The sequence below is a fragment of the Pararge aegeria genome, chromosome 9 (genome assembly GCF_905163445.1).
Source record: "Pararge aegeria chromosome 9, ilParAegt1.1, whole genome shotgun sequence".
Classification (NCBI taxonomy): Eukaryota; Metazoa; Arthropoda; class Insecta; order Lepidoptera; family Nymphalidae; genus Pararge; species Pararge aegeria.
The window spans coordinates 5,634,015-5,656,874 of NC_053188.1; the positions used below are offsets into that span (position 1 = coordinate 5,634,015).

General features: G+C 35.7%; 1 protein-coding gene across 1 annotated transcript in view; it reads left to right on the forward strand.

Annotated features, from left to right (window-relative positions):
• The first annotated feature begins 3,390 nt into the window (after positions 1 to 3,390).
• The window catches only part of LOC120626377 (neurotrimin-like), a 39,832-nt gene continuing 20,362 nt past the window's right edge, over positions 3,391 to 22,860 (forward strand). The window contains exons 1-2 of the mRNA XM_039893883.1: positions 3,391 to 3,534; positions 3,758 to 3,978. Of these exons, the coding sequence (XP_039749817.1) occupies positions 3,870 to 3,978 (109 nt within the window). The 5' untranslated portion in view covers positions 3,391 to 3,534; positions 3,758 to 3,869. The remainder of the gene's footprint in view (positions 3,535 to 3,757; positions 3,979 to 22,860) is intronic.

Here is a 22,860-nt window from a genome sequence, read left to right on the forward strand (position 1 = left end):
CCATCTGTCGGGCTGATTTGTGAATCTAAACCATCCAGGGTGCTACCCAAACGCATGCCAAAAAAATCATTAAAATCGGTCCAGCCGTTTAGGAGGAGTTCAGTGACATACACACGCACCCAAGAAATATATATATAAAGATTTTCTAGCTATTGCCCGCGACTTCGTCTGCGTTTGATTTTGTTTTTTGATGTGGCATTCAATTTAGTTGTATTTCAAAAAAAAATTAAAGTATTCAGTATCCCTATGCCTTAAATGACTTCTTTCATTCCAAAGGAACGTCCATTAATGTCGGGATAAAAACTATCCTATATTACTTCTAATATTTCGAAGAATATGTGTACAGAGTTTCATGAGGATCGATTAAGTGGTTTTTGCGTGAAAGCGTAACAAACAACCTTACATTGACATTTGTAATATTAGTAGTAATATAATCTGCATACCCTGTGCATACCCTCTATGCACGCCACTGGACAGCACCCACAACTGCGTCTGATTAAGAGTGTTTCAGGGTAGAATTGCCTTAAAAAGTCTTGCCATGGCTGGCGGTTTAAGAGGTGTAACACGGATTATTTTTGTTAGGAAAGTTTTGAATAATATAAGGCTTATAAGCGTTCTTTTTTATTTTAATTACCATATATACTGTTTCTACCTAGTCTTGGAGGAATTATCAAATTTGTATATTTTTTATATGCAATTAAAAAAAAGTATAAACTTTTAAGCGTAAAACGTAAACTTATGACCGCTTATAAGTTTGTACAGGGGATTATAGTTTGAGTACTAAAAATTTTTAATTAGAAATTTCTAATTAGTAAGTGAATACAGTCTCGAGCAACTGCAGGTATATATACTATGCATTGTTACATATTCGCTGATAAATGTTTTCGTATAATTTTGGAAATTCATCCTATGAGGATGGAGGCCTGTACGCAGTGGGTGCTTAATTTTTTTTATTCGACAAAAAATTAGCGCTTGACCGAAAGGTAAGTGATGATGCAATCTAGACGGCCGATTGGCGAAGTTTGCAGCGAACCTGCTTTCTGAGCCCTAGGCCGTGGGTTCGGTTCCCACTACTGGAAAGTGTTTGTGTGATGAGCATGAACGCTTTTCAGTGTCTGGGTGTTTATATGTATATATTCTAAGTATTTATGTATATAATTCATAAAAATATTCATCTGGCATCTTAGTACCCATAACACAAGCTTCGCTTACTTTGGGGCTAGATGGCGATGTGTGTATTGTCGTTGTATATTTATTTATTATTTATTTAATTAAGATGATAGCGCGAAAACCTGTTACGGGTATGGCAGTTATATTAAACCCGTACTGCTAAACCCACCCAGGGTGTTTAGTTGGTTGAGGATGATGATTGCAGGTTTTATATCATCAATAGCCTTTAGTCCAATGCTGGACTAAATGCCTCTCCCAGGGGGAGAGTTTGAACATTCTCAACACGCTGCACAGGCGGGTTGGTAATATTCTCTTAGTCGCCTCGTACGAAACCCGCAGGAAGAGAATGTGGAGACAACTGCATTCTGATCTGCCGTCACTCCACACAGGTTTTATATACAACCTTCTAATTGCTATCTAATTAGTACCTAACGAATTAAAAGTCATGGTTGCATTTGTAAAAAAAAAAAACTCACAGAAAAATAGTGGATTTGTTAATTATGACAAGGTTGCTTGGAAGCATCCGGCTTCGCTTGAATCTCTCACAAGATAGAAAAATGAATGTTGAAATATAGAATGTAAATAGTTGATGTTGGAAAAGAGCAACTGCTGAGTTTCTAGCCACATCCAGACAATGAAAAAGATACATGTTCATCACACACATTTTGTTTTCATCATCAATAAGTCGTACCTGCAATGTATCAATCAATGCAATCATCTGTCAGAAAAGTTATTGAATGAGTTATGTATTAAATACTTACTATTTTTATTCGTTATTTAATACAGGACTGTTCCTCATTACCCCATAAAAGCCCACTGCTGGCTTACTTCTTATATAAGGCCTACTTGAAATTAATGAATTTTAACTTTGAATTTTAAATTTTTGAATTTATTTGTATCTTAATTTCATACGCCTTAGCGTCCTTATATTTTACCACTTGTATTTTTTTCTACCTAGATCATCATTTGTCTAACAGCAGCTCGTTGAGACCATTCTAATAACTGCAACCACGCTATATCTGCTTTAGATTGCAGAGGGGTTGTGGATCCGCAGACTTATTTATGCTCAATGTAACCACATCTGGAAAATACGACCGAAGTTACAGGAAACACGATTTCAAATCTATCGGACCTGTGAAAGTTTTTTAATTTTGTCAAGTAGCAAATGAGCTAATGATCTTCAAACGGTTGAAAAGATTAACACAAATTTAAATGAAGATAAAAGATAGAAAATATTCAATTAGGTACATTAGCTGAGGAGCTACTTTGCCACATAGAGACACAGATCCACTCGTTAAACTGATACCAACCCTGTTTCTGAGATCAAAAATTACTTACAATGAAAAAATAAGTATGTAAACTGTCTTCTTCTTAGTCGTTACAGTCTTGACAGACTAATCGTGGTCGTCATCAGGGTTTTGTGGCTCGCTTTACAATCCGTCGCCACTCTTCTCTAACGGTTGCCTTTCTTGCGCATTCATGTAGAGCAGCCTCGATTGTGGCCTTCACTTGGTCCGTCCATCTCATCGGTGATCTACCGCGCGCTCTGGTACCTTCTAGTTTCTTGAACCACAAGACGCATAATAGATACGTCATTACGCCTGGACACGTGACCGAAGGAACTGAGAATTTGCGCTTGAACTGCAGAAAATATTCGCTGTTTGATGCTGAGTTCGTCTACAATTGAAAACCTTGTGAATTGAAAATTTCTAACTAAGCTTTCTTATCAAGATTTCCACACACGCCGTTTTATCTCATTCCTGATCTGATACCGTAAAGCGACTACGAGCTTTGCGCTCGCAAAGTCACTATAAGCTTTCATAACAGGCCCATAGTTAGCGACCATGTTCCGCATCTGAAAGTAATCACAAGCAACACGCACTGTTCAAAGACTTGGGTGTTTAGGCACAGAAGGCTTTTGGACAAAAAAATATCACGACATTTCCCAGTATCATTATTTAAGAAAAAAAAAAGTAAAAAAACACATATATAAAGAAAATTACATACATGTTTTCCCTGTTAAAGAATAATGTTATACAATCAGCGTTTCTAGGATTCAAAAGAAAATCATTAGACTATTAACGCTTTATTGAGTTCTCCGTATTCCGTGCCTTATAAAAGAGAAGGCCTAGCGAAAGGGGAGGTGCTACGGCGCGCCGTTGCAACCCATGCACCATTCTGAACTCAGTAGCTCGGTAGACGCCACACGGCGAGGTTGTGTCTCCCGCTGCGGCAGATAACATAAACTTTTCACGGCGCTTCGAAGAAGAAACAGATTAAAAGTTTACCGCCCTCATAATCACTGCTTCGCGTGTGTTGGACGCTATCCAGTGATGGTTAACGATGTGTTTCGTTCCTTAAAATGTATTTGTCGATGTGTTTTTTTTAGTTTTCATGTCGGATGAACTTGTCATTATTTTAATGTCCCATTTCATATAAATATTATTACAGTGTTAAGTTTGATATTTTGATGCCTAATTTCAGTTTATAATATTATGGATTAGTAAGCAAAAACTGTAATATCGATGACTTATTATGTACAGAGCTTTAGGTGGTGAAGTTTATAATTTTGCTTTTGTTTGTCAAGTTGGCACCCAATGTGGGACTACAAACAATTTATTTTTATAACTACCGTCGTGGTTGATAAAAAAGTTGTTTAAGAGACAAGACTATTTGTACATAGAACTGAGTGAATAGTTATGAAAATGAACTGTGTTGACCAGTTGCGGATCGTTAAAATTAGCAAAATGCTTCTAGTTTTCCTCATATTGGATTGGTTGTTGGCACCCAGCATTGATGCCACTATACGTAAGTACTTCATATTATCCTAATTCACATAGATACAATTTTTACATAGATGAAGTTCACATAGAATAATTAATTTTAATGTGCATCTAATTCAGTTGTACACAAACCTAAAAAAATAACTAAATAAATAGGTATAATTTATAAATGGAAAAGACAACTTATGATAACGAAGATATTTAATTGTTTTTAGCTGAATTTATAAACTGCCTCGTTAGTGTAGTGGTTAGCGTGTTCACGAGGTCCTGTGTACTTTTCTCGTGTCGGCCCATAAACTTTTAGGTATTCAGCTTTTTTTCTTTGGAAATTTGTCCATCCCTTAGCCTCGAAGAGAATTTTAAATTGATCAACTATATTTTTACTCAAGTAAGCCCAAAGATGGCACTCATCTATCTGTTGACTAGGCTCAACGTTGCTTAGTTATGACTTAGTTATGAAATATTTAACTAAATATAGGTAAAATTCTGAAAAACGTTGGTCAGTACTATCATGGAATAGATTTGTATATCGACTGGTTATCTGCGGTCACAGACTCCCACCGGTATAACTAGAAATGAGTCAATTAAAAAAAAAAAAAAACCTATATTTTCCGAACAAATGAACAAATGGTCTCTCGATGAATATTCACGTGATTTATTACACGACTACGTCCTATAAAAAATAATAAGTGTTATGTAAAATGGTTTCGTGATACCTTGGCGTTTCTGTAAGCTGATAATACTTTTAGTTATTACTCAGTGGTGAAAGTTCAATGTCAAAACGCATGAGAATGTTATAATAATAGGAATTGTTGTTTCCTTGTTCAAGTACATACCGGTCACGGGTCACATAACTTTATCATCTATGCACGGCCCAATACAGGGCATTTTTTTTTTACGGCAATACACACATCGCCATCTAGCCCCAAAGTAAGCGTAGCTTGTGTTACTGAGATAGCTGATGAATATTTTTTTATGAATATAATACACATAAATACTTATAATATACAGATAAACACCCAAACACTGAAAAACCTTCATTTTCATCACACAAACACTCTGCAGTAGTGGGAATCGACTTTTGACTCAGAAAGCAGGGTCGCTGCCCACTGCGCCACTCGGCCGTCAATAGGCATAGGTCCCTTTTCAGAATAAAAATTGTATTTGCTGTAGGTAGTCGCTGTCCAAGTGATATTAAATCCTTACTGTCCTTACTTATCCTACTTCCTACTAAATATATATTTATATACCTATACATAAAAACATCCACACTTTCACATTTATATATTTGAGAGTGTGAATGTTTGTTACTCAATCACGCAAAAACGGCTGAACGGATGTGGATGAAATTTAGCATGGCATGGAAAAGAACATCAGGTTTATCCCGATTCTCTAAGAAGTTCCCGAGGTCAAACAGCTTTGAAATTTGGTATGCATGTCACCTATGCTAATTTCCTGTGGTAGGATTGAAAATTGTTAACGAACGAAGCTTTAGAAACAATTCTGATGTCCATGCAGACGAGGTCGCGGGCAGAAGCTAGTATTATATAAATGCGTAAGTGTGTGTGTTTGTTTGCTTGCTTTCCTTCACGCCCTAAGCAACCAATCAACTTTTTTTTAGTACAGAGTTAGTTGGAAGGACCGAGAGTAACGTACTGTACTTTATATCAAAGGAAAACAAATGGTTCCCACGGGATTTTTTGGAAACTATTTTCAACGCAGACGAAGAACGCGGGCAACATCTAGTTGTTTAAAATACACATAACTCCTAATAGTTAGGTGCAAGTCGGGGTATCTCAGAAAAGTTTGCTTAATTCTTCACCACTAAGCTATCATCGCATCACAGAAATGTATACAGACTAGTATTACAGTAATTTAAGAAAGTGGATAAATAATTAAGCTTTTGGTAACTATAAATTGATATTTGACAGATTTTTTAATAAATTGACTTTCACAAATTTCATTGAATTGATTTTTACAAATAGGAAGAAAGAAAGTAACAAAATATATTTATTACTAATACAAGCCACACTACAGTATTTTAACACTATGCAACTAAGATGCCACCCAGAGCCTACGTTCTAACTGAACACAGTTCAATGCACAACTAGCAGAAACGCCAGTATTAATGATTGTGATGAGTGGCACAACCTAGTAAAAGGTTTCAGCATTATGCTATATTCCTAAGAATGCAGCGCTGATGGAACCTCAAGCGAGCTAAATACGCTAATAATTATTTTTTAATAAAAGTATCTAAATACCTTGCTCACGAGATTACCGCAATGTGGAAGGTTGAGTCGACCGTTATTGTTCCGATCGTCGTTTCAGTCTTCTCGCGAAAAGCTTCGACCAACATCTTAAGAAGCTTTCGCTTGGTTGTTGGATGAAGGGTCGGATATAGAAGGCAGTAGTCCTTGAAACGACGCGTATTGTAAGGAGGTTCCTCACTCTGGAGCCCTGACCGCCGGTTGCTGGGCATTCAAAAGCCCCGCAAGCGGAGGGTGGATGTTTTTATTTTTAAGCATTGTTAAGAATTAAAAAAAAAAAAAATTAAAAAGAATAAATGATAGAAAAATCCAAAACTTTTTAATTAATAAATAGTTTCAAGAAACAATTTAAATTATATTTGATTAACGACTAATGCTCATGACATTGAGTTGGTGGGTATTTTGATATAAATACGACTGGATTATACATACACTTCAAGTACAGTCAGATTAACGTCGAACCGAGCCGATGTCCGAGTCCTCGCAGGAGGCACCCTCGGGTCGATGTCTCCCATACTCCCCCCGATGTCGTCGAGCCCTGGGGCTCTTCTCATGGCGAGCTTTCGCGCTCGCCCCACTCCCCCGGTGACGCCGTAGCAACCCCTCAGGTGGTTATCGGCAAGTGTCCTTCCGAAAAAGCAAAAAGCATACACTTCAGTCTTGTTTGAGACTCTAGACGGTGCATACCCCACGGTGTCTTAGTCGTTATCACTCGTATTACTGTAAAAGGTAGGTAAGTTGGTTAGTTTGTATTCCTTTCAAGCAGCAATAAAAAAACAAGAATAAACAAAATTTGGGTGTTTTTTGTACAGACATTGATTAATGGCCGAGATGTAACTAAGCTTATATAACGATAAGCCTATCCCGTAGGAGAAGTGCTAAATGCGCATGTAAGTAATAGGCTTTTTTTTTATTCCACTACACGTTAGCCCTTGATTGCAATCTCACCTGGTAGCGTAGTAAGTGATGATGCAGTCTAAGATGGTAGCTGGCTAACACAGACAAGCCGTGTAGAAACAGATTAGAGGTATAACTACCAATAACGGGTTTGCACGCTTCTATTTAAGACTGCAGCATCACGTACCTTCAGATAAGGTATTGGTCAAAGGTAATAAAGGTAGGTAAGGTAATAAAATAAGCCATTCTTTTATTAATACTTCAAGCTAAACTGACAGAACGGACGTTGATCATGACGGATTAAAGATCATGAACCGTTTTGTAGGATAGGATACAAAAAATAAAAAAAATCAAAGTTCATTTATTTCAAGTAGTCCTATAATACAAGCACTTTTGAAACGTCAAGTCTGTCCGTGTGTAGTGACTCTACCACCGGTTCGGAAGGCAGATTCTACCGAGAAGAAGCCGGCAAGAAACTCATCAGTTGCTCTTTTCTAACATCAAAAATTTACATTTTACATTTTAACATTCGTTTTTCTATCTTGTGAGAGATGAAAACGGAGCCGGATGCTTCCAAGCAACCTTTTCATTCAGAAACTCATCAATTGTATAATAACCTCGCTGTAATAAATGTGTTTTAACACATTCTTTAAACTTATGCATTGGTAGGTCCAAAATTACCTTAGGAATCATATTATAAAACCGTATACTTACCTACTACACGTGAACAATGCAAGCGAGTGAAGCCAGGGGTTATTTAAGCAATTTGTAAGAATAAACTTATCGTGCAATATACTAGGTTACATAAAATTCTCAATTCTTTTAAAGGAAATGATATACAATTCTACAATAAACTACCCATTGACATCTTGGAGATGTCCCTTAAAAAGTTCAAAGTTTGTTTTAATCGTAAGCTTATAGAAAAGGGCTAGTATAAAGGACTAAGTAATGGATAAAAAAGCTAGGGTGTGGATAATTGCTCTAACCAGGTTTCTCTTCTAATAATTTTAAATGACTAAGTGAGATGGTGATAACAAAAAAAACACCCGTCTAAGTTGGTTGTAGGCATCTTCTTAGACCACGACGCGTTTGGAACCCTCGTACCCATAATTATTAAAACTGGTAGTAATAACGTTAAGGCTCATTAGTAAATATGTAAGTGAATTACTAAAACACTATCATATTATTTCCAGTTTTTAAGTTTACGAATATGGTTATCGTCATCATCTCACCACAGTGTACTTCTCCTGTAATAAATGTCAAAATTACCACCTATGGGCCTACTTAAATAAAGATATTTTTGACTTCGACTTTGACTTTAACATCAAAAGTGCCACCTACGCGCCTACTTGAATAAAGATATTTTTCACTTTTGACTTTGACTTTGAAGAAATTTCGCACGTAGTTAACTTGTATCCCGGTGACGCGATAAGGACAGCTGCAGTTTAGACTGATTTTACGTATAAAAATTTGACAAGATTGACGTTGCGTATTTCGATGTTTTCTCATCCATAACTGATACGATTTACATATTTTTGGAATGAAAATTTTAGAAATGTTTATGTCTAGGTTTCTCTAAATATCTTTCTTTTTTTTTTTTTTCAAATTTGTCTTTGAGCCCTCTGAAAATTTAAGAGGCGCAGATTTACTGAAGTATTTTGGCTGGTGGTGGATCACCCCTTTAGCTTAGCGGTGAGCGCCGTGGTTTTAAGTTGGAGGACCCGACTACGATTTCAGGCAGGGGCAATTTGGGAATTTATAATGTCTTGCCTGGTTTAGTGGGACGCTTTCAGTACTACGCCGCGTAGTAACCGATTAGGGGTGTGGGAAATACAACTGCCATGCTACTTAACAGGTTTGCTCGCTACCATCTGCAACTGTACACATCTGATATACTATAGTGGCGTGCGCGAGGCTCTTGGCCAGGGTATGCATAAAGAAAGAATATGGCATGAAATGGAAAAATCCGTCTCTTTTATGAAACATAAAAAAAATCAGGGTAGGCAGTGCTTTTGTGCATATATGAAGTTCACGCCACTTATTATAACCTATGTTACTCTTAGGCCTTTAAACTAACTCTATTCCAAAATTTTGGTTGATTGATTGATTAATTAGGGCGCAAAGGAAGGACAAGAAAACGAAAGGAAAATAAATAAACTTTCGCATTTATAATATTAGTATTGATTAAGACTTCAACAAGACAAAAATAACAAGACTTTAACAATTAACAACATCATTTAAAAGTAGTGTATTTTTAATTAAGTACGCAAATAAGTTCTTTAAAATAATAATTAACATTTTCAGCGGAACTGGAATAGCGAAGAGTAACTCGCCTGGTTAATAATGACTTTCGAGTCTCTCCGAGCGCTACTTGGCTTACAAAAATCGTAGTGTTAGTAGACCAGTTTATATAAAGTTTAATATTAAAAGTTAATAGAATTTTGTACTCGAAATATTTTTGGTTACTTTATGCTCGCTATAAGGCAAGAAGTGTGCATTCCTCCGAATGTAAACTTAAGCTTAAAAAAGAGCCGTTAGTAAAATCCTACTAACATTATAATTGTGAAAGTGTAGATGTTTGTTACTCAATAACATAAAAACAGCTGAGCGGATTTCGATGAAATTTGGCATGCATGTAGCTTTTGACATGTAAAATAATATAGGCTACTTTTAATCCCGATTTCTTAAATAGTTCCTTGTAAGTTCTTTCCTTACCAGACAGCTTTTAAATTTTGTATGCATGTCACATATGGTATGGAAAAGGACATGTACTTTCTATATCGGTATCCTACCACGGAACTATTTGAGATCGGTCTCAAATAGTTCCGTGGTAGGATTAAAAATTGTTAACGAGCGAAGCTTTAGATCCAATTCTGAAATCCACGCAGACGAAGCCGTGGGTAACTAGTATTTTTTAAAGAACAGTCCGCGACAGCATATATCTACCTTTTAAGGTTTTTAAAAAGTTTATATAATAGACATTTAAAAAATGTACATAATTATAACTGGTAGTAATATCGTTAAGGCTTATTAGTAAATATGTAAGTGAATTACTAAAAACTATCATATTATTCCCAGTTCCCGGGTCTGATCAAACATTTTAGTTATTTGATAATTTTTGCACAGATATTATCAATGATGTTTTGAAAAGCACATAAAGACCCCGCACCGATCCTTGTCATTATTTCTAACATATAATCGCTATGTAGCGATTAGGCCGCCAAATTGTATACTTTTTGTCAAATTTTTATTTATAACTTTACTACTATTCATTCATTCATTCATCCATTCGTTCATATAATAATAACCGTTGAATCCCGCCTACCCAAATATAAGCAGTGTGGAGGTTCTAGGCTCTCAATGTCTCTTTCCTATGCATATATTTATTTGAGAAAGGTCTCTTTATTTCGGGCCATATTAGGTCCAGCAGTGGGATATTTTATCCTCAGGCTATTAACGTAGTTTAAAGTGCAAACCAGGGCTATTGATCTTGGAATCAGAATACTTTTTCACCAATTTGTTTATCTCTAATCCTGTCTATTGGGGATCAGAGAGCTGGCATCGAATAAATAAGAGCGCAATTTTTTTTTATTCCTATATAAATTTACCATTGACTGGTAAGATTGCCATCTCACCAGGTGTTTACACTGTAAAGTAATGATACGATGTTAGTACCCTGAGGATAGAACGTCCCACTACTAGACATATGCTTAGTACAAGGCCTATTTAATATAAAAAAAATATAGTCTGACTAAAATAAAAAACCTCGCCGAATGGCGGATGCAAAAGTGGCATCCCCAGAACAGGTTTTTTTTTCCTGGTCAGGATTTTTTTTTCAACCTTTACCCTGCGAAAATGCGGGTAAGTGTATTTTTTATTTCACTACAAGTTAGCCCTTGACTTTACAGCCTTTGCAGCTTTATTAGCCATTATCCCCTAATCAGTGTATACAAAATATCGTACCGGAACGCTAAATACCTTGGCGGCACGTCTTCGTCTGTAGGGTGGTAACTACCCTCGGCAGAGACTCCCACAAAAGTGAATGTTTTACTGTAACTTTATGAATATGAGAAGTAAAAATAAACTTGTGCAGTTTTTTAGGCTACATAAAATTAATAATTCATTCAAGGGAAATTGTATATTATTTTATACAATTTTTATCAAAGTTTTTATTTTAACAAAGTTTATACAAAACGTACGCTTGTAGCCAAATCCTATTAAGGATTACTCTCCTAGCGGACCCCAGCGCCATCTGTCGGGCTAATTTGAGAATCTAAACCATCCAGGGTGCCGCCCAAACTTATACCATAAAAATCATTCAAATCGGTCCAGCCGTCTAGGAGGAGTTCATTGACATACACACGCACACAAGAAATATATATATAAAGATATCAGCTCTTACACTAAACATCCAAGGTCCCGCAAAAAAGATTTATTTGTTCCAATAAAAGAAATACTACGCGGCAACAGCGCTAACGCAAAATAAGTAAGGATGAAGATTTATTACTCCCAACTTTTTTTTTTTGACAAACTTTTACGAGCTGCAATTTTTCACAGCAAGCTGCACTTACCACTGTGACATTTATTTTATTGGACTATCAATATATATTTTTTAAAGACCATTAAAACGGTTTTCTGTGATTCCGGTTTTTAAATAAATACAATATCGCAGAATCCCCAACTAGCATTGAGTTAATACTAGAGATTTAACGCATTAAATCTATAGCCTTTAAACAACTCTATTAGAGCGATATTTACAACTTGTACGCATTTTACTTATATTATTTTTTTAATTCCCGACGCAAAAATTACGGGGTGGGTGGGTAGTTTTTCGTGTGTGTTTGTGTTTGTGTGTGCGTGTGTGTGTTTGTGAAAGTGTGAGTGTGTGTGTGTTTGTGTGTGTGTGACTGTCTGTCTACTTGTCTGTGGCATCGTAGTCACGAACGAATGAATTTATTTTGATTTTGTTTATTTTGTTTGTAAGGTGAATTAGTTGCGAGTGTACTTAGCTATGTTTGATGAAAATCGGTCGGTCGTCGTCACAAAATTTGGCTAGTTGAATAACGAAAACTATATTGAAAGTCTAAAGGGTATGTTTTAGTTTATAGTTTATATATCGTAGTAATATTATAAACGAAATTTTATTTTACGCCACTACTACTGAAAATATTTTGATTAAAATTTACAATAATGTACGCTATATACTGAGTTAATTGGCGAAAATTTAACAATATATTTCAAGTTTATCGGAAAAAAATCTGCCATTTGGGAGCTATCTTCCCGTTCCCACCTCGCGTATTATTATCAACTAATAAGTTAGGTGAAATAATATATAGTGGGATTATTACTCTTAAATAGTTCTAAAATAAAGTTATTATATCTATCTATATAAACGACAGCATATTATATCTATCTTTAATGTGGAAGCCATTATAAGCAAAATAATGAGCAATGTTTTTCGAAACAACCGGTAGTTACCTCATCCCATTTACTAGTTGAAAGTAATTATTTTACCTTCTCGTTTCGTACGTTTACCATAAAATGGGAAAATGATAACATAATTGTGAGCTAGCAACATTCCGTAGGTGATTATGTATGTTCTTAACTCTGTGGGATATAGAGCGCTAAACTAACAATACATTCTAGGTAAAACTCAATCTACAAATAAATGAATTAAATTGTATCAACTAACTTGCGCATTCATAATATTATAAAGTTATTATTTGCATATTATCGTCCCACTGCTGGATACTGTCTCTCATAAGAGAGTAGGCTTTCTGAGTAAACCCTCCACTTGCTCAAAAATTGTGTGGATTATTATGACATGTTAGTGTTAATATTAGGTACTAATGGTTTCACGTGCTCTCAGAGGCACGGGATCACCGCCATTGTAATTCCAAGCTGGTACCGAGTTATCTATTGTGGCGGTCACCACAATAACTAACTAAATGGCACCACAAAGATCCTGCATCGCGCTAGCGAAGTTTTCATAAATAATTACCACATTACATAAGAGTACAATTACCAAAGATGAATGGTCAGACCTAATAAGTGATCAAATATACAGTTAGAGAGGTAACAACAGGTCACTAAGGATGTAATAGTACTAAATTAATGAAATAAAAGTACTTATAAAAACTGTAAAATTAACAAAATGTGCGTTAGTCGATTGCAATTTCATGGCTTTTGTTAAACAAACGCTCATGAAACTTCCGCGGCTGTCACTGACAAATTGCAAATGCCCGGCCCCACCAGTCCACCAGTCAGCACTAATTGACTGCACGTCAAACTTAGCCGCGATAATCCAAATAGAGGGGAGTGATTTTAATACAACGTTTCTAATCGTTGCTGTCAGTGTAGCTATTAGCGGCTAATGTGCTGTGATTTACTATTTTTAGGCATTGTTTGCAATTTATTGAAAATTTTGGCATTGTAGGTAATAAATAACCTTTTCCTTTATGTTAGATGTTTAAAAAGTAGTGTTCATAAATTCTCTTTGTAGGTACTCGTAGCTACAGCGAGAATTGTTCCTTTTATTTTCTTATTACATCAGTGCTTCAAATATTTAAAAATGAAGCGTACTGTTGTAATTTATTTATTGAATTTGTGTTATGTTAACTGAAAAGGTTTTGTGTTTTCGGTTGCCATAATAAATCCTCGTTCAACTTCTTATAATTTAATAAAGTTTTTCAGTAGTAAACAGGATACTGTATTTATTTCTTCACCTCATGTCAATAAAATGTTGCATAATAGATATAAATGCGAATAGGCTTTTCGTTTTTAACTTGAGCGTTATCAGAAATTATCAAGCGATATAACATATTTCACATACTATTTTTTTTAAACAAATTATTCGTGCGAAGGATGGATGGAAAAAAATCAAATTTATGTTACAAATTTAAAAGTGTGTCTGTTTGTTTGTTTGTTGATGGAAGTTGACATTACGTCCCAAAGACGGACAGAGCAAACTGTGAGTCTAATAACTTCTTCACTGAACATCGGGAATCACCTTAATACCTAGTGATTTAGGTGATTCCTAGAGTTTCACGAACTCATAAGCGATGTCTAACGATGTTAGGCGCCGTCTTAAGTTACGACACCGATCCCGCGGATCGTAAAGTTTAGGGTACTTGTAAACACACTTGACAAATGAAAAAAATATACAAAAAAAAACACACCTTAAGGCAAGTTCCATAGACATGTTAGCTCATAGGTATGAGTTTCCTAGTGAATGTTGATTGGTGAAAGTTAAATGTATGCCTAGGAATCTTCTTTGATTAGGTTTTACTTACTTAAACATTGCCTTGTCCGTCGTCAAAACAGGCCCCCGTATGGTCTTATTCTTCTCCTGATGAACTTGTACTATTTCAGGTTCTCCTCTGTTCTTCACAAAGGGGTACAGAGTTTTTTCCCCAAGTATTAAGGACACAAGCACCGGAATAAATGCGATAGACTGGAAACACCGTTACAATTTATGGAGATTTTTTCTTTAAACTTTGAAAATATAATTACAGTAAAAATAAATCAAGCCTTTATTAATATAGTACTAAAGGTTAGTTTTGGACGAAACTATGACTGGATCCGACCTGGATTTGTTTTTATTTCGTGTGTCGCGTGCCGGCCGACTAATTTAATCAAAACATGGTTTATTAATCCGTATTTGGCAATAAGGCTCCGAGTTTTGGGTAGTTTTTCTAAGCAAGTAGGAAAATAACCTGTCCACTAAAGTTATATGTTTTTCTCCGAGCATCATCATGCCTTAGACCGATGGACATCTTTTGTTGGACACAAAGTGATGATGCAGTATAAGATGGTAGCGGGATAATCTATTTCGGTATGGCAGTTATATAAAACCATACCTCCTAATCATAATTTATGCGACATCGTACTGGAACTGTGGGCAACTAGCTACATTAAGGTCTCCCTGAGGCTCTTGATATTTCTGTCCTCCTAATGGGGATTAAACCAATGTTAGGTTTTATGGTGTGGGGTTGCCAGATCAGCACCTTAGGATCCCACAGTCCCCGTCCGAAGTAATAAAAAAACGTGTGAGCCGTCCCGGGACGCCTGGCAGATGTGAAAATTCGAAATTGTTTTCTGTAAGTTATTGCAGATTGCATAATGAAAACATTACAAATTTGTTCCAAAGCATTCTTTTTTGTAAGTCGGTTAATATGACTATTTTATTAAAAAATTAATATTCATTTTTATTGTTACATACGAAATACAAAAATTAAACGGCCGTGTCGTGGCGGCACGGCCTGTGTCGCCACGCCAAAAATCAGGTTTACCCACCGCCTATAGATGTTTCACATCAAAAATATTAAAAAACACGCCTGATGGCTATAAAGACACTCACATATAAAAAATATCCTCCTTAGAGGATACCCGTGGTTAGCAGTAGAATATGGTTATGGCGACAAAGGTAAGGCTTTTGTGACCAAGCTTGTCCGGGGAAGTATACTACCGCCATGCTTAATTCTGCCATTAAACAGCATTCTTGCAATGCTTGGTCCGGTCAAAAGGGTACATGAGGCTTAACACCTAAGGTCTCAGGTTTAAGGACACGGGGCAGTACTTTGCTGGATGTGTTCGTGGCATACCCTGCGATGTGTTTGTTTGTTAATAGGTATTAGTATTCCACTTACTATCTGCTAGGTCCTAAGAATAGGTAAATATGACACTGCACTTTTTTGGTAACATAATACGAAAAAAAATGAAATAGGTAATGATTAAATGAAGTGATAAAGAAAGACTAATTTAATGTGTTTGAATTAGTTTTTTTTGTATCGATGTTGATGATTCACCAACTATTTCTAGCATTTGAAAATTAGTTGAAAATACTTAATACCTTTCAGTAAGTTGCTCTGTAATAATAATTGTCCAAAGAGTGATATCGAGCACACAAAGTGCTCGCTTTAGCTAGAGCCAGTAATTATGTCAACCCTATCGCGCCAGCCGGGGCATGTTGAGGCAAACACGACGGTCGACCCTCCATTCATACGTCAAGCTATAGTTACCAAATAGGACGTCTTTTAATGCACTCTATCGCTCCACAAATATAATCGCCATAAATCTGGATATCTATTTTGGAAATAGAATTGAACGTAGATTTTTGTTTGGGATATTATTAATATCTCATATTTGCCTACAAAATATTTCGAAGGTGGGAAGACGAATTGATAGCAGTAGCAGGGAAAACATTGACTAGGAAAGCTTTAAACAGAACAGAGTGGAAAATAATGGCATTTTATAGGCTTTAAAGGTAGTTTATGATTTTTTGAATTCAAGCTTCTTATTGCATCTATTTTTAAGAGATATATACAATTCCTGAGAACTATTGACCTGATCCGGGCATCGAACCTTCGTACTACTGGATCCGTTGTGGAACATGTCAACCATTGCATCGCCGAAAAAGTCTCAGACGTAGCTTTCGATAATTTACGCTTCGGGCTCTGGTTACAAAAGATAAAATCTTGTTAATAATAATTTATTGGTATTATGAATTGTGTTAGGTAACTATAGAGATTTTGTAATTTCGGTTTCCATATAAATAAACTCGTTCATGTTCATTTTCCTCATTCTATAAACTTTTTCAGTAGTATATAGAATAATGTATTTACTCCACCTTGTACCTACTATATTATCAAATAGAAATATTAGGTATTTTTAGTGATTTTTGTCTAAATGGTATTTCATAAACAGGCACAAATAACGTTTATTGTTTTCCTTTTATATTTTATAAGTAAAAATTGTTATATTGATAATGTTACAATAAAATTTATAACTCAACAAATTACTAAAGGCTATACCTACGCGGAATAGTGCCAAGAATTGATGTTCTTTGATAACATAAATAAGCAATACCTTACTGTTCTCTGTTCGATCTGGGAATCAAGTCAGTTAACTTCGAAGTAACATTCGGTAATTTACGCTACAGACTTTGGTTCCAAAAGAAAGAAAGGAAGAAAGAAAATACATTTATTCTTGTTTTGTGTTACAAACACACATATTATTCTAATACAGAAAGATGTCTATCTGTAACACCACTCAGAATGAATCCCGCATCTTTTACTGTTAAGTTTTGGCCTATAATTGATAGGTCAAGCCAATACATCGGTGAATAATCGCTTGCCAAAATTTTAATCTCTTCGTTTTACCGGGAGCAAATCAAATTTATCATATGAAAGGTAACTTTTAAATTTATTTTAGTCATTTAATTCACCAGGCACACATAGTTTCCTAGAATTATGAATTTGAATTTGAATCAGCATGATCATCGTCATTATCATGCCCCACTGCTGGACACAGATCCTTTGACTGCAATCTCACCTTATGGTAAGTTGTGGTAAGTTAGATTTTGGCAGTATATTAAACCCATTGTCCTTATCGGTTTCTACGCGATACGCACATTGCTAACTCGCTTTATGGCACTTATTTGTCTTCTTTTGGAGCAGACAAAATGTAAAAATAACAAATTCGAAACTGCCCCTTTCGGGCACCAAACCGGTAATCTCCCACTTATAAGACAGCGCTTACCACTGCGCCAGGGAGATATAGTATTTTTATAACTCGTACAATGCCTTTTTATAACTCGCACTGGAGATTTTTTTCCATTTCATATCATCTGATGATCTTCCTGCTTTGTGCATACCCGGCATAGGCCGACCATTCTGCTTCAATGTAGGTTGGTGTGTATTAACAGTTAAAATAGCCACGACCGAGCTATCTGAGTAATGAGGATGGAGAACACCAATTTTCTGTATCCCGGCTGCCTCAAAATTATATTCAACGCGTAAATAAAAACCGAAATAATGCTACACAGGCTTAAGAGGTACATACATATGTACTGTCTCCGATTTATTAGAAACCGAAACCTAATAGTTTTTGGGTAAACCACTGCCATAGTTTTAACTGAAAGAAATCAGATACAGCCCTCCTGTCGTTATATTAGTAGGTACTACGCGTGTCGGTCTTTTATCTTTAATAGGGTTGTCATAAGTAAACACAATGTTTTGAATTCGTTTGTATAGAAAAATAAATATGCTACTTTTGATTTAATATTTTTATGGTGTGATTGATTATGAAATATACTGTTGCATCATTCAACGTTATTTCGTAATTCTGTAACACGTTGAATAAAATAAAATTTATTTCCGGGCAACCGGAATTTATATAATAGCTGTTGCCCGCGACTTCGTCCGCTTTTGTTTTTCGAAAGACATGTGCCTCATAAATGTGGCAGCACTTTATGTATTTAGGATAGCTAATTCTGGTTTAAAATTGTCAAACATTGTCGTTCCCTCTCCCAAGAGAACTGAGCTTAATTTCGGGATAAAAAGTATCCTATATTACTTCTTATACCTTCAGGAATATGTGTACAAAGTTTCGTGATGATTGGTTTAGTAGTTTTTGCATGAAAGCGTAACAAACAAACTTACATTCACATTTATAATATTAGTAGGGATAGGGATTTGTGAATTTGGAGTTATGGCTTTGGCATACGGACGGATGGATGGAAAGACGGACAGAATGCAATTTCACCAAAGTTAACCCGAAGACCTCGCTTCGCTAGGTCAATAAAACACTATGCTCTACAAATATCGACCTATAAAATGTTATTCGTGTTTGGATTGCCACTATTATATTGCTTGGCGACTCTCAGGGGGTTGGCAGCTTAGGTACTTTTAACGCAATACGAGGTCAGAAAGTTGAGGTGTAGAGAAAATTGTGTCAATTTACTGGTACGTGAGTTAATCGTCTACGCCAATACTATTCTACAACTGTCGTTTATATCTGTTTCTTTATCCTTACTTTTGTTATAAATTCGAAGGTGTATTCGTTTGTTTGTCCTTCATATTGAACTAAGCAACCGATAAACTTTATTTTAGCAGCGAGTTAGTTGAAGGGACGGAGAGTAACATAGGGTACTTTTTATCCTGGGAAAATAAACTGCTTCCATTCTGCTGAATCGTAATAGGCGCTCACGTCAAACAGCTAGTAAATAAATAAAATTAAAGCAACTGTCTCTGGTTTTTAGTAACCCAGTAGCGGACCTGGCAGACATCATCCTGCCTAGTAAAGCAGCACCACCTTCCAGGTCTAATTATGGTTTCAAACAAACCAGAAGCTCGTTGCAATACACACACAAAATTTGATAGTTGATTTGTCATCGTTTACTCTTCTTCCCTATACTTTTACAAATATTTCAGGACCTGAATTAGCCATATCTGCCCAGCCGTTCTCGAGTTTTAGCGAGACTAACGAATAGCAAGAAATTTTTATACATTATTATTTTTATAGATTATTTATATTGTTTGCTTTTACGGCGGATCGTTTCTTTTGATTTTTTACATTCACGTCACTTTTCAGAGAAATGAGCAAAAAGAAAATACAGATCACTGTAAACGGCACTAGCTTTCTAAGTAATTCATCTTTATGTAAGTATGATTTACTGGTAATTTTGATATGCATGAATATGTTCTTTGTCCCCTGAACTACGACTATGCAAAAAGCCTCGGTCTCTTTTTTCTATAAAAAACAAAAAGTAATGTTTCCCACGGAACCGTTGTATATTTTTCCGAGCTAAGTAGCCTACTCTGTGTTATTCCACACTCTAATCGGTCTTTGTGCTCAATTTCACCTCGATCTGTTCTGCCGTTCTGGCTTGATGGGGAAACAAACACTAGAATATATGAATAGCATAATATATTAAATTTTTTGTCTTTCCGTGTCTACTTCAGAACGGTTGAACAAGTTATGACGGAACTTTCAAAGGCAGGTGGACTTTATTCAGCTACTTTACCAACTAATATTTTATAAAGTGGCTAGATGAAAAAAGTATATGTATTGTAAGAATTTAATTTTTTATGCGGATGTGAATGGGTGCTTTCCATCTTCTTTTACAACCTTGCATACACTTTATTGTACACCACAGAGAAAATTTACAGAGATACAAATACAACAGCACAATAAGGTAGAACGTACAATTTTGCGGCCTTATCGCTAAATAGCGATCTCTTCCAGGCAACCAAAGGCATACAAGAAAATGCTATACGAAGTTAGTAGGTGGTACAACAAACATTAGTGAATTATTGGGATATTAAACTAAATTAACATAAAATAAAAATATAACGTAGTACATATTAAACATAACATACTAAAGTTTCAACCTTCTATCGGTTACTAGTAAATAAAATTGAAAATGTCTTTATGACATTTTTTAAACACTTTTGAATACCCGACATAGCCTTTCCACTATCTACGAAAATAAAATGCTACCTTGTAGCGCATAAAACTAAAAACAAATTTGGTACACAAAATTACTACTTATTTATAAAATCATAATTAACCATGTTTAATAACAATGTCTGGTACCGATTTAAACATTATCCGATTCGTTAATATTATATTATATTCAATATTGGTAACAATTAGGCGTTATTATGAATGTGATGGGTCGATTCAAACATTTACGTGGGACGTAACGGATTATTCCGAAATTTCCCCGAACGTATTGTTTGCGAAGTTAAGGATAATAAACAATGAAGCAAAAACAAATCAATGTTTACGGTAGGGGTTATACAAACTAAGAGTTAAATATACAGAATTAATTCGGCTGCTAATGAAGCCAACGATTTGGGTACGAGATACATTTTAATGGGCTTGCGGATAATGTTACAAGAGGTTGTAGGCAATTTTGAAAGGGTGATTAAAAAACGTTTGTGAGATTACCTTCTGGAAGAAAGAAAGTAATAATCTTTTATTTGTAAATTGTACCACATATTACGATTTATATCACCTTTTCATCCCGACGTTTCCACTACTTTGACATAAACAAAAGTAGCGCCAGGATAATATTTTTCATGTGTGGCACGAGGAAGAGGGAAAATGATTGGCCACCTACTAAGACATGATGACTTTTTAACGAATATAATAGAGGGAAAAGTAGATGGAAAGAGGGGACGCGGAGTCCGATAAAACGAAAGGTTGGGGTGTGGATTTATAAGGTTGGAAAATGCTCACTGACAAGAGATTAGCTCTTAAGTTAAAGAAGAAGTAGATTGAACTCTAAAAATTTGTATTTCATCGGACCGGAATAAATGAATATATCCTACAATGAAATATGTTATTGTTTAAGCACCCTGAAAAAAATGCCTACGCAATGTCGGGCTACAAAGATTTCTGCTCTTCTAGGTGAACTGTTCAGAGAAATTTAATATTATAACCTAGTTCTCTTTTTATATGTTGTATTTTAGGTCTGATATTTTGTTACAAAGTATTTCCGTTTTAATTTAAGGCCCATCTTAGTGTTCTATTTATTTTTGTAACAGTTAAAACAAAATATGATAATGAACACACACACACCAACACAAAACCTCTCACACTAAGAGGCGCACGTAAAATTTGCTTCGGTTTCTATTTAGATAAGTGCCTTAATGGATTTTATAATTAAATTAGATAAGAGTGCATTTAAAATCACTTACCGAAAGAAGTAAAAGAAAACATAGCAAGGTTTTTATTAACCGGAACTGCGCTCTTATAAGCACCATCTAAAAGTAATATCCATATAATAGTTGAGAACTTAATCCGATTTGCTAGTGTTCACGTTCTGTAGAGTGGAACTGTAGTTTATTTTTATTGTATAAACTCAAAGATGTTCTAAATACCTACTCTTTGAATGGGAATTTTATCTGGTGGCTTCGGCCATTGCTAGTTATCACCCTACCGACAAAGACTTGCCGCTAAGCGATCCAGCGTTCTGGTGCGATGTGGCGTAGGAACCGATAACGGATATGGATTTTATTAACTGCCATACTTCCTAACAGGCTAGCCCGCATCAATCTTAGACAGCATCATTACTTACCACTAGGTCAGATTGCAGTGAAAGGCTCTAATCGTCTCATTCAATCTCGGGTGCACCTTGGTTCTCACGGAATTGGGAATTTCACAAATATTTGGAAATACAAAGAGGAAGTGAACAAATACTCCAAGATATTGGATATAAGCAGGCGTTACTTTGCGGAAATCTATGATATATTATCAAAATTAAGCTTAATTTGCTATACTCCACACCAAACAGATCTTCGGAGCGAAACGTGCGTAAAGGGTATATTGCCGAAGATCTGTTTGCGGAACGAAACGTGCGTAGAGGGTATACTGCCGAAGACCTGTTTGTGTGGAGTATAAGGATTGAAGAAATTATAAATTACACCACACAGATTCTCCTGCTTTTCGCGGAGTATAGCAAATCTAGCTTAATTTTGATAAAACTCCAAGATGTTTCTCAGACTAGAGGAACATCCTAACACCTTGGCACAAAGTTGTTTAAAGTCAAAAATACTAAACGCCTGAAAAGATGGCACGTACTAGAATAAGGCGAAAGATAAATTTACCGGACCACTAATAACACAGTAAGAGAGGATATTGGCTGGACTACCCCTCAAAATTAAACAGAAAAAAATATAAGCGATAATCTGATTATGGCTGGAAAAGCCGATCGCAAGCGAAAATAATAAAAAAAAAACCTCTTGTTCATGTCGCTGCAGGCCTCATGCCTCTTCTGTCATAGGGTTGGGGATTTTAAGCTTAGGCCTTCTAGCTACAATACCGGTCGGCGGATTTTATACGTTGGTAAAGTTTGGCAGTTTGGCAAGAAATAATTTTATGTCGCCTTTGTGCATCTTTTTTGATAAAGATAAATTAAAAAAGAAAAATCCTCGGGGAGCACGTTCAGCCGTATA